The sequence below is a fragment of the Balearica regulorum genome, chromosome 12, assembly GCF_011004875.1.
Source record: "Balearica regulorum gibbericeps isolate bBalReg1 chromosome 12, bBalReg1.pri, whole genome shotgun sequence".
Classification (NCBI taxonomy): Eukaryota; Metazoa; Chordata; class Aves; order Gruiformes; family Gruidae; genus Balearica; species Balearica regulorum.
The window spans coordinates 6,532,820-6,543,619 of NC_046195.1; the positions used below are offsets into that span (position 1 = coordinate 6,532,820).

Here is a 10,800-nt window from a genome sequence, read left to right on the forward strand (position 1 = left end):
TCTGTTTTGCAGAGTTATTTCTGAATGATGAAGAGCTAAAAAAACTGTATGAGTTTGAAGAGCAGTGTGTAGAAGAATACTTCCAGGAAAAAGAGGATGAGCAGCAGTCATCTAATGATGAACGCATCAGAGTAACCTCTGAAAGGTATCTGTTATAAGAAAAAACCCACACTACTTATCTGGAACAATGTTTGCTTTTTTGTGTCTTCATTGTAACCAAAGTTGAGTTAAAGTACAAAAGATTTAGATCTTGAAGAAAACCACCACCAATTCAGAACCTGATCTAAATCCTGAGTAAATATCTGCACAGGTGCAACTCTCACAAGAGCAAGCTTTTTGCTGTTCCTACTGGTATGTCACATGCCTGCTGGTTTGGGTTGCTTTGGTATAAGAACATTTTTGTTCGTCGTGAATTTTTTCCTCCTCGCCCATCTGAAGATCACAGTTACACTTTTTATCTGTTTGAGCAAATTACTGCTTGTTGAGCTTCCAACAGCTCATCCAACCAGGAGAAACATGTTGGAGCTTAATGACAAAAGCACTGAGGGTTCTTCCCTTGGACCTATGGTTTACACTAGGGTCCAGCACTCACAGCTGCTGAATTTTAATCTCTGAATCTGTGGAAGCTTTGAACAAGGTGTTTAGCTTTTCAGTATGAACTTCCCCATTTAAAAGACAGGGAATATTCTATCCACATGTAAATCATTAAGCTATTCTGAGGACTAGGTAATGTTTGCATATTGCTGTGTAAGCACACAGTGATAATGGCAGCAGCACTTTTTTTACCAGGTCACTTGGCAGGACTGTTCCCAAAGGATCCTCCTGTTCTGTTAGTAGTTCTGAGTCAAAGGATGGGGTCTTTTGTCATGTCCTTGATATGATGAAAAATTCTCCCTGTAATGAAAATGATACACAGTTTAAACTGTCTTTCTCCTTGGTCTACCTCACGGTATTTTGATGACGAAATACTCCATATATGTGTGTGTGTGTGTATATATATATTCCTTTTAATATGTCTTATGAGACAGCTCTGTGAGCCGTGTAATGGATAAACATCTTTCTCTTGAAGGGAGACCCTGAATATCTTGCATTATTATATGTGAATTTTGAGAATAGAGAAGTGAATGAAATCTGCTACATGTATTCACGTAGTTTCTATCTCACTATTTATCCCTGGCAATTTATCAAAATCTTAGCTATTGTGGCAGAGAATAAAGCAGGGCTGGTAAGCCTCACTGATTCACTATGGTCTATGGCCACAAAGCAGATCTGCTTATTTCTCATGGCTTCTTGCTCCAGATGCTTCATCATCTTTTGTGTTTGAGAGCAAAAGAATGTTAATTTAATTTCCACTGTTGATTTACTAGTGTATGATCTCTAAGTCACATTCTAATGCATTACTTTTATATGCATTCCTCTGGTACCATCACTTCCATTATGATATAAATGATAAAAGAAAATGGGAAAAAGTGTTATTTTAATTGAACTAGACAATAATTCCACTTCCTTCAGCAGATACATAATTGAAAGGTGTTTCAAGAGCTAAAGTAATCCCATGCACACCAGCACATATTCTCTCATACAGCTACAAAACCTGTTTTACAACATGTCTTGATGCTATTTTAAGTTGTCCTGTGAGCATGTTATTAGAAAGTATTTTTCATATAATTAATTCATGCTACACAGTGAAAGAGGACACCTGAATGTGAAGTGGGTGGCACACTCAGAAATGTTAGTACTAGGCTGTCCCTAAGGGCTGCAGCTGTTATATTCTCCTGCCATCTAAGTAAGGGCAAAGTTCAAATAGCCCTCTAATATGGTGTATGGAAAGCATAGATAACAAGAAAATGCACATCTTTTTGATGCTACACATAGAAAAAAAGAATAATGCATGATACATAGCACAAAATTCTGCCTTACAAAGAAATCAGTAGCTGGGTGCCTATAACCGGTTACTGCACCATTCCACAGCTTCTGTTCTATGCTTCCTCTTTTATACCCAACAGAGTTGAAAATATGTCTATGAGGCTTGAAGAAGTGAATGAAAGAGAACATTTCATGAAAGCTTCTCTTCAGACAGTCGACCTTCGACTCTCTCAGTTGGAAGAACTATCTGGTCGGATGGTGAATGCTCTTGAGAAGCTGGCGGGTATTGACAAATCCGAGCTGACATGTACACGTTCACGGGCTTCGTCCGAGTGTGATGCTGCATATCTCCTAAGGCAAAGCAGCATTAACAGCTCTGATGGCTACAGCATGTACAGATACCATGTCGGTGGTGATGAGTTAACATACGATGACAGTGCCACTCCTACGTCACCAGCCATGGGATTGCGTAAAAAAGCCCATTCTGTTGGTACCAAAGAAGATGGAGCAGACCCAAGGATGCTGGTTCCAGAACACCACCCCAGCCTCCATTATACCTCTAGTGCTAATGCAGTCACCGCAGCAGATTACAGTAAATCTACATTAGAAATTGCACAGAATGTTTCCAGACCCCATTCTGGTTCAGGTGGGTTTGGTGATGAAAAGCAGGGGATTTTCAAGAGTGATGGAATGGTTCCTCGAAGTATGAACCAGATGGATGCTGTTACGAACAGACAGTCAGTACCAAGATCAGATTTTCAGAACACTCAGTTAAAAGTAGAACGTACCAAGTTAGAAGCAACCATCTCTTATCCCTTGGACAAATCTAAAGCAATGCGGTATTTTCCTCCTGAAACATTCAGTGCTTGTCAAACCACTATGATGAAGTCAAGGAGCTTTATATTTGCACAGGGTGGGAAGCTGGTTGGAGGAGTTAACAACTGGACCACAGAGTATAGTACCATCATGGATCAGGTGTGCCCTTCTACAATTGAACAGTGGGCCACAGAGTGGAAATACGAAGTTGAACAGCAACTTTCTCAAGAACGTCCTCCAGAATATCCTGGTTTTACCTCTGACGCAGAAAGGCAAGCAGAGCGGAAACAGTTACAAGTAGACACAGATGATGACAGTGATGTTGGTGAAGCAGGTATGAGTGCCTCTTACACCTCTATGCCTGCCACTGCAAAGGCTGAGAAAGAGAATTTACTATCAGTAAAGCCAGAAAGGACTTCTGGGTTCCCATCAGTACGATCAAAGAGTTTGCACAGCCATTCTCGGAAAGCCAAGTCTGTAAAGGACAAATTAAATAGACCAGGACATGCCAGCAGCGTAACTAATTTGGTAGTAGCATTTGGCAGTGCAACAGAAGAACAGAAAGCTAGGCAAGAAAGTGCATCCACGGAAACTGAATGTTAAAGTGGCTTATGACCCCTTTTATTTACAGTCAGGAAAGCAGCATGACTAATTGAACAAATTATGGATTTTTAAATTAATTTCTAAAGAAGAATTTTGCATATATTTGTTTCTTTTAATTGTAAACTTAATGGATATATGTTCTGCTCTTAAATGCTTGCTGGGTCAGGTGAAAGGGAGATGTTCTCTCAGAGGCTGATAAAAAGTAGGCATAGTCCACAGATGCCCATGGTATAGATCTTTCTTTGTTCCATTTCAACCTCCCTCATAAGCTCATTTACTGACAAGCTCTTTATAAAAGCTCTTGAAAAAAGGACAATACTATCATATAATAATTTAGAAAATGTTTTTTCTTCTTTTTTTATCAGAAGACTTCTTAAACTGAACAATTTTTATCCAGCCTTAGTTTTTATCTTTACTTATGCAGCTGGTTTCTTTGTGGCCATTGCGTTTTTCAGATCAAAACAAAATTGTTGGAGGCAAGGAAAAATTACGCAGTCCCCTCTTTCACTTCTGATTTCATGCATGCTTCTTAGATCCTCTTTCAGAAAGGCACAGCATAGCAGTTTTCATCCACTAAAATAGGTCTGAGTGGCAAAATACAGTTGTGTTTGGAGAAACCTGACCCGGAAAGCCATGTGTAGACGTATTCTTGACCTGTCTTTGAACTTTAGTGACATAATCTTGCTTTCAGGATCATATCTGTCCCCATCCCAAAGCATGCTGACAGCCTTAAACTGTTGAAGAACAGTGATCATTGTTTCAAAATGTTTAGGGAGATTTTAAGTCTATGAAGTATATGTAGATTTTGATAATATGAATCCAAAATCTTGGATTCATATTATTGCAGTAATGTTTTGTATAAATGAGAATCCTTGTAGAGTAAGAATCTGGCTTTTTTTAAATGCCTGCAAGGGAAAACAAAACAGGAAAGGTGTTCTGATCAGGTGAGATCAAAATGTAGCCAATCTGTGTTTGAAGCAAACCTACTGTGATAAATTCGTCTTTCATTTTGCAATTTCATTATGACAACACATGAGGAACAAGGAACAGTTTCTAGGAGTCAGTCTAAACCAAAAACCAAATTTTCCAGATAAGAATAGAAATTTCATACATTTTCTTGAGTAAATTTCAAAAACAAATGTCAAAGGGAAAGAAGTCTCTACAGCAGAAGTGTTTTCTATCCCTTAATGACTAAGACTGGAAATCCACATCTATAGGTACAGTTTCCCAGCACACTTCTCTCAACAGTGACATTCTAAGTACTAGGTTTTGATAGTTTTCTTCATAATAGTACATTATTTGCCTCATTCTTCTCTGTTACCTTTTAGGAATTTTGTTTTCCCAAATACTCGGTACCTCTCTTTGCAGGGGATGCATACCATTGAACAGACAAGAAAGAAAATTAGTTAAAGGCATGTTACTTGTTCACAGAATACTGGTCAAAAGTTTATGCATAACTCATTAATCATCAGGACTTATTCATATACTATTTTGAAAGGACAGAATTTCTTTTTTTCCCCCACCATCAGCTCCACAGTGTGTAGGTCTCAGTATCCCCCTTGATAATGCTGCTTACAGCATTTTGAAATGCAGAGATTGATGGAACACTACAAATGCATTGATAGCATCACCTTTTTATTGTTTGTATTATATTTTCATAATCCATCCATACTTATACCTTGAAGTACTGTTACTGTAGTGAATGATCACAGTAACGGCTTGGACGTTTCTGAAAGTTCAGTCATCGTTTACTATGGATTTTTGCTAGTTTGGTCTTATTAACAGGTTTACTGGTTTCACTGTTGTCAGGATGGTGTTGACATTTTGCTTTTCATGTGGGCTTCTCTTTTATTCAACTTTAGTGAACTTGACGTTTTGTAAAAACAGAATGATATTTGAAATTGTTTCACTTCCATGTTTACTTCTGTGTTACCATTCTATGCAACTACATAGCCATTTTGTACGTGTGGTTAAAATAGCCTCCTATTTGCCAATGCCTTTTTATTGTTTGCCTGCACACTCACCAGAAACTGATTCATTAACAAACACAAAGGGATGCAGCTTTTCAGCACTTTGCTAAACAAGCAGTATGCATTGTGGAACAAAATTCAGTGTGTTGCATACCTCTTGTTACATTGTCTTTATAAAAAGTGTGTTAAATCATGCTCTGTTTGACCAGTTATTTTTTTTAGCATTTACATTACCAAATTATCACATAGCATGTAGATTTCAAACAAAAATATTTTACCTTTGTATTTATTTACTTCCTTTGTGTAAAAATATTTATAAAGAAACACATGAAAAAGATGTGAAATGAATTCAGTATAACAAATTTTTCACTATCTTGATAGCAAAACACTTCACTTACCTGTTTCTTCTTACACAGTACATGGGCTGGATATTTTCTAAGCAAAGTTTCTTTTTTAACATTTGCCAGTAATTTCCCATGAAGGTCTTTATACAGTGATGACTTTATAAAGCTTGGATGTTTTCTGTGCTCTTGCATAGCATGAACGGAAATGACAACCTCTCTGCCATGAAATGTGAAGTAACTACACTGACTTTGGCAAGAGTTATTTTAGACATACACCATTTTAATAAGATCTAAATATGGCTCTGTATGTGCATAGAAGACCAGTAGTAGAGTTGCAGCACACTAAACAGAACAATGATCAACACATTTGCATGTCTGCCTACATGCTTTCTTGAATACTGGCTGAAAGGATACAAGCTCAGAATTTGCATTTCTGAAGAGGCATGTTTAATACTGCTTTTCAGGAAGATGCATCCCTCCTACTGCGAAGTATGCGGTGACTCCACAGCATTGTCACTGTGAATTCCACTTTTTTATTACGTGCTTGACCTACACTTGAATCAGGTCAAGCCTGAGGAGTACATACTCTAAGGCTCTGTCAACGCAGAGACATTACCCTGAGGTAATTTAAGTTCGGTTGCCTTACAGTATCTTGCAATACAGACATTTCCCTCTCCCTCAAGGCAAATGGTTTAAACACAGTGACTAATTGTAATATAACTATAGCAGCTGATTCCATGAATTACCCTTTTTTACATTGCATCCCTCTGGGACTAGCTGGACTTTGCTCTTGCGAGCCTCTTCTATTGCAGAGTCACTCTTTCTATTTTAGATGCTGGATTTTGATACCTGAGAGCCAAGGAAGTCCATTTTCCATATTATTTAGTAATGAATTAAAGTAGCCGTTGAAACCTTCCAGCTATGGTTTATCCATACTGCTTCTTTGGATGCTTTCCTAGGCTCTGGGCTTGACTATCATCTTTGGCAAAATGTAGATCTGTCCTTCTAAATAAAACTTAAAAGAATACAAGTATCTGTAAGGGCTTGTCAGAAAACAGGAACATGAGGAGAATGCATGACCAAGGATGTCAACAGGATTATTTCCTTAGATCTGCAAGATCAACAGGATTGTGCCCTGTTACGGGTGTTCTGGGTAGTTAACCCACTGACACAAAGCCAGTTTGCTGCCAAGCACTTGCTATGGAGGAGGTGAGTTTTCAGAGTGATGGCAGCATTTGGACACATTGCTGGGGTCCCACCTAGTACTGCCAATGCCAGCATATCACTTCTGCACCACTGTCCTGTCTGACTGGTCGCTTCTAGTTGAACTAGTAGTACACTCAAAAGCTTGTTATAAGCAAAAAGGAGACACACTTTGTATGTAAAGTCAGGATTTTATTGTTAGTGTAACAAATTTTAACAGTCTAATATATGAATTATTATTAGTCTAGATCTAACTACAGGAGAGGAGAGACAAGAGAGAAAACAATACTGCTATACTACTACAGGAAAAAACCCAATAAGGTAAAATTGATATATGCGCACTTCCTACTATCTACCCTTTTTTTTTGACGTTATGCTCACACTTGCACTGATCCGCTGGGTCTAGTGGTCACTGGCTGCAAGGGGGCTAGTGAGGAAATATTGCCAGCTGTCAGCATCCCAGGTCTTTCGCTAGGATAAGCATGATGTTGATGGCATTGGTTTCTTTTTCTTTATTTTTTGCTTGCTTAGGGGCATTTTTATGTTTGCTACCAACTTTACATACTGGTTTTTTCATTGGCTTTCAAATCCTACAATTACGCCTGAATTTCCTAGTCATTAGAAAAATTGCCTTCACAGCTGAACAAAGGAAGGGACAACTCGAGGCAGGATAAGGCAAGTTCACACAAAGCAATCCTGACAAGCCTCTGTCCCGAGGCCTAACAAAGTCAGCATAAAGCCTGTGGCCTGTTAGGAGCAATGACAACATTCTCTTTACCAGGCTAGGAGGCTGCATTAGCCCTAGAGGTGTTTTCGTCTCACTGCAAATAAATGTTCTGCTGTGTGCAGTGGTCACCTGAACAGAATATTTCAGCCTAATTGTGGATTTTGATCCCCCATTGGGATCCAACATCAGACAGACAGGCAAAACAGATGTAAGGACCTGGTTGATATGGCTATTTAAGGCCCATTTCAGCTGGTGCCAGGGCCCAGGGGAAGTGGGGTACAAAAAACAGTACACAGCAGTAGTTTGGATTGCAGGCTGACAAACCATAGGCCTTGGGAGAAGTGAGACAAGAACTACAGATTTCCTTAAAACCACAATCTTCTTTTGCTTTTTTCAACTTTCAGCCTTCTCTGCAGAAACAAAATTTGATATGGCAAAGCAGTGCTTTATGGCTGATGCCCTGTATCTTTACAATGGATGTAAGGTATGTGTTAGTAATAGGCTTTAAATTAGTCTTTGCAGTTCAGCCAAAATATTTAAGTGCCTGTATCCACCTTTTGCGTGGTGTTAAAGTTAATGAAAAAGGAGTTGCATAATTTCATCTGCCTGCTGCTTTTGTCTCTGTAATGTTAAAATCCCTATGAAATCGCAGTGCTTCATACTGCACGATTCTAGATGCAAGCATTTCCCTTTTCTTGCACTAATTGGACTGCTATGCTCAGTAACCTAGTACCTGAGCAGACCAACAGCCTTCAAAAATGGCCATGGAAAAAGATTGGATTCTAGTTTAGGAGCACCAGTGATCTGATAGTCACTGTCACAATACCTATGTAAAATAGCCCGAGCCAAGGTGGAACATTGTACCAATTAATAGCTCCAAATAGCTCTAGGCATGTAATATTTATATAATGATTAACAAGAAAAGTACCCTTATGTAACATAACAAAGTTCAACATCGTTAAATCTCCACACTAAGGATACTACCTCCGCTTTGCACATGTGCCTTGTAAAGGAGGCTTTTTTCCTGAGATACCTCAAGAAGCTAAAACTTTTGCATATTTTTTATATCTTTTGTATATCTTTGGCCAAGACTATAAAAGTTGCTGGTTTATGTAAATAACCACATTCTAAATATTCTTCATCAAGGACAGTCAGGAAAGAGGTTATGCATTTGTTTTTTTCAACTGCTTAATAAATTTAAGACATAATGTTTTTCTTCTATAAGAGGTAATACAGACCTGTAGGGCTGGCCTCCTCACACATCCCCAGCTAAAGTCACACACTTTGGAGTGCAGGCTGCAACCACTTGGATGTGCAAACTATTGAGTGGACAAGTAGGAAAGTGTCCAGGTTAAGTAATAAACTGTACCACTTTCAGTGAAAAATAGAACAGACTTTCATCGGTGAATCCCTGACTTTGCAGACTTGCCACATACTTGCTGTAGCTCTGGGCACATAGCTCAGCTGTGAAATCAGACAACACGTATGTCTTTGTGTCTTGGAGTTCAAACCAATAATTGAACCATTCTTCAGAAAGCTATGAAAACCTGGAAGTTGCCATAGAAATACAGGCCTGGAAGAGATCATCTACACTGAGGCAAGTTCAACAATGTCGATAGTATCAGTGGCAGATGGTGGTCTAACCTGTTCTTGAACATGTCTAATGAAAGCCATTCTCTAATCTGCAGAGAGATCAAAAGGGACCATTATGAAAATCTGTTCTGATTTAACCCTAGCCCTCAGGCATTGCACAAGCCAAAGGATTTCACCAACCACAGAGCTGTCTTGTGAGGTTGTACCAGAAAGTTTAGGAAGATACCTAATCAGCAGGTTATGCACCATAGCCATAGCTAAGCAGGTAATTACCTTTGCTGTTACAAACAATTTGCACTGCATGTAAAAAGAGGCCCCAGAATGCTGCCACACAGCAGTATCCTGGGGTCTGATACCACCAGGAGAGCAAGCCAAGCTAGTTCTGGTAAGGGTCCTGGTTGGTCTAGCATGCAGGAGATATCACTGAGTAACTTAATGTTGAGGCAAGGAAAATAAGTGCACTGCATAAAAAATGGTATTTTTTTAAATTAATGAGAATAAAAATAGACATCTGCAGTCTTTTCAGTTCAGCTGGCTTTGTTGCATAGCTAGCTTCCCACCATTTCTTCAAGACTGTTCTCACAGAACAAAAGCATTCTCAGAAACCTCTGGTTTAGCAGAACTGTTTGGAAAAAGCAAGTGACGCAAGCCGGGATGGCTGGAGATGGGCAGGCAGTTGAGTGCATTGCCAAAAAGGAGTCAGGGGATAAGAGGTTTTCCGTGCCTGTCCTGCCTGCCCTACTCCCACCCGACTGCCTATCCTGCCTGCCTAGCCTGACCTGCCCTATGTGCCCTCTTGCCTTGTCTGCCCTGCCCTGCCTGCCTACCCTGTCCTACTTGCCTGTCCGCACTGCTGTGGTGGGTTGACCCTGGCTGAAGGCCAGGTGCCCACCAGAGCCGCTCTATCACTCCCCTCTTTCATTAGATGGGAGAAAAGGTACAATGAAAAGAAAAAAAGAAACTTACGGGTCGAGATAAGGACAGGGAGGGGTCATTCTGTAGTTATCATCACGAGCGAAACAGACCGAACTTAGAGAGGGAATTCATCTAATTTATTACTAAGCAAAACCGAGTAGAGGAATGAGAAATAAAACCAAATCTTAAAAACCCCTCCCCCCACCCCTCCCATCTTCCCGGGCTCAACTTCACTCCCGGCTTCAACCTCCGCCCCCCCCAGCGGCACAGGGGGACGGGAATGGGGGTTACGGTCAGTTCCTCACCCGTTGTTTCTGCCGCTTCTTCATCCTCAGGGGGAGGACTCCTCTCATTGTTCCCCTGCTTCAGCGTGGGGTCCCTCTCATGGGAGACAGTCCTTCATGAACCTTCTCCAACATGAGTCTCCTCCACGGGGTGCAGACCTTCAGGAGCAAACTGCTCCAGCGTGGGTCCCCCACGGGGTCACGAGTCCTGTCAGCAAACCTGCTCTGGCGTGGGCTCCTCTCTCCACGGATCCACAGGTCCTGCCAGGAGCTTGCTCCAGTGTGGGCTTCCCACGGGGTCGCAGCCTCCTTCGGGTGTCTCCACCTGCTCCGGCGTGGGGTCCTCCACGGGCTGCAGGTGGAATCTCTACACCCCCTCATCCTCCCTCCATGGGCTGCAGGGGGACAGCCTGCTTCACCATGGTCTTCACCAGGGGCTGCAGGGGAATCTCTGCTCCGGTGCCTGGAGCACCTCCTCC

The 10,800-nt window shown here is 40.8% G+C and overlaps 1 protein-coding gene and 1 long non-coding RNA gene across 2 annotated transcripts in view; one reads left to right on the top strand and one right to left on the bottom strand.

Annotated features, from left to right (window-relative positions):
* Nucleotides 1–896, bottom strand: part of LOC142603511 (uncharacterized) — a 68,488-nt gene extending 67,592 nt beyond the window's left edge. The window contains exon 1 of the long non-coding RNA XR_012837459.1: nt 787–896. This is a non-coding gene — a long non-coding RNA (uncharacterized LOC142603511). The remainder of the gene's footprint in view (nt 1–786) is intronic.
* The window catches only part of TRPM1 (transient receptor potential cation channel subfamily M member 1), a 113,457-nt gene extending 108,125 nt beyond the window's left edge, over nt 1–5,332 (top strand). The window contains exons 28-29 of the mRNA XM_075764661.1: nt 13–145; nt 2,007–5,332. Coding sequence (XP_075620776.1) covers nt 13–145; nt 2,007–3,285 — 1,412 coding nt within the window. The 3' untranslated portion in view covers nt 3,286–5,332. The remainder of the gene's footprint in view (nt 1–12; nt 146–2,006) is intronic.
* Nucleotides 5,333–10,800: the final 5,468 nt, after the last annotated feature.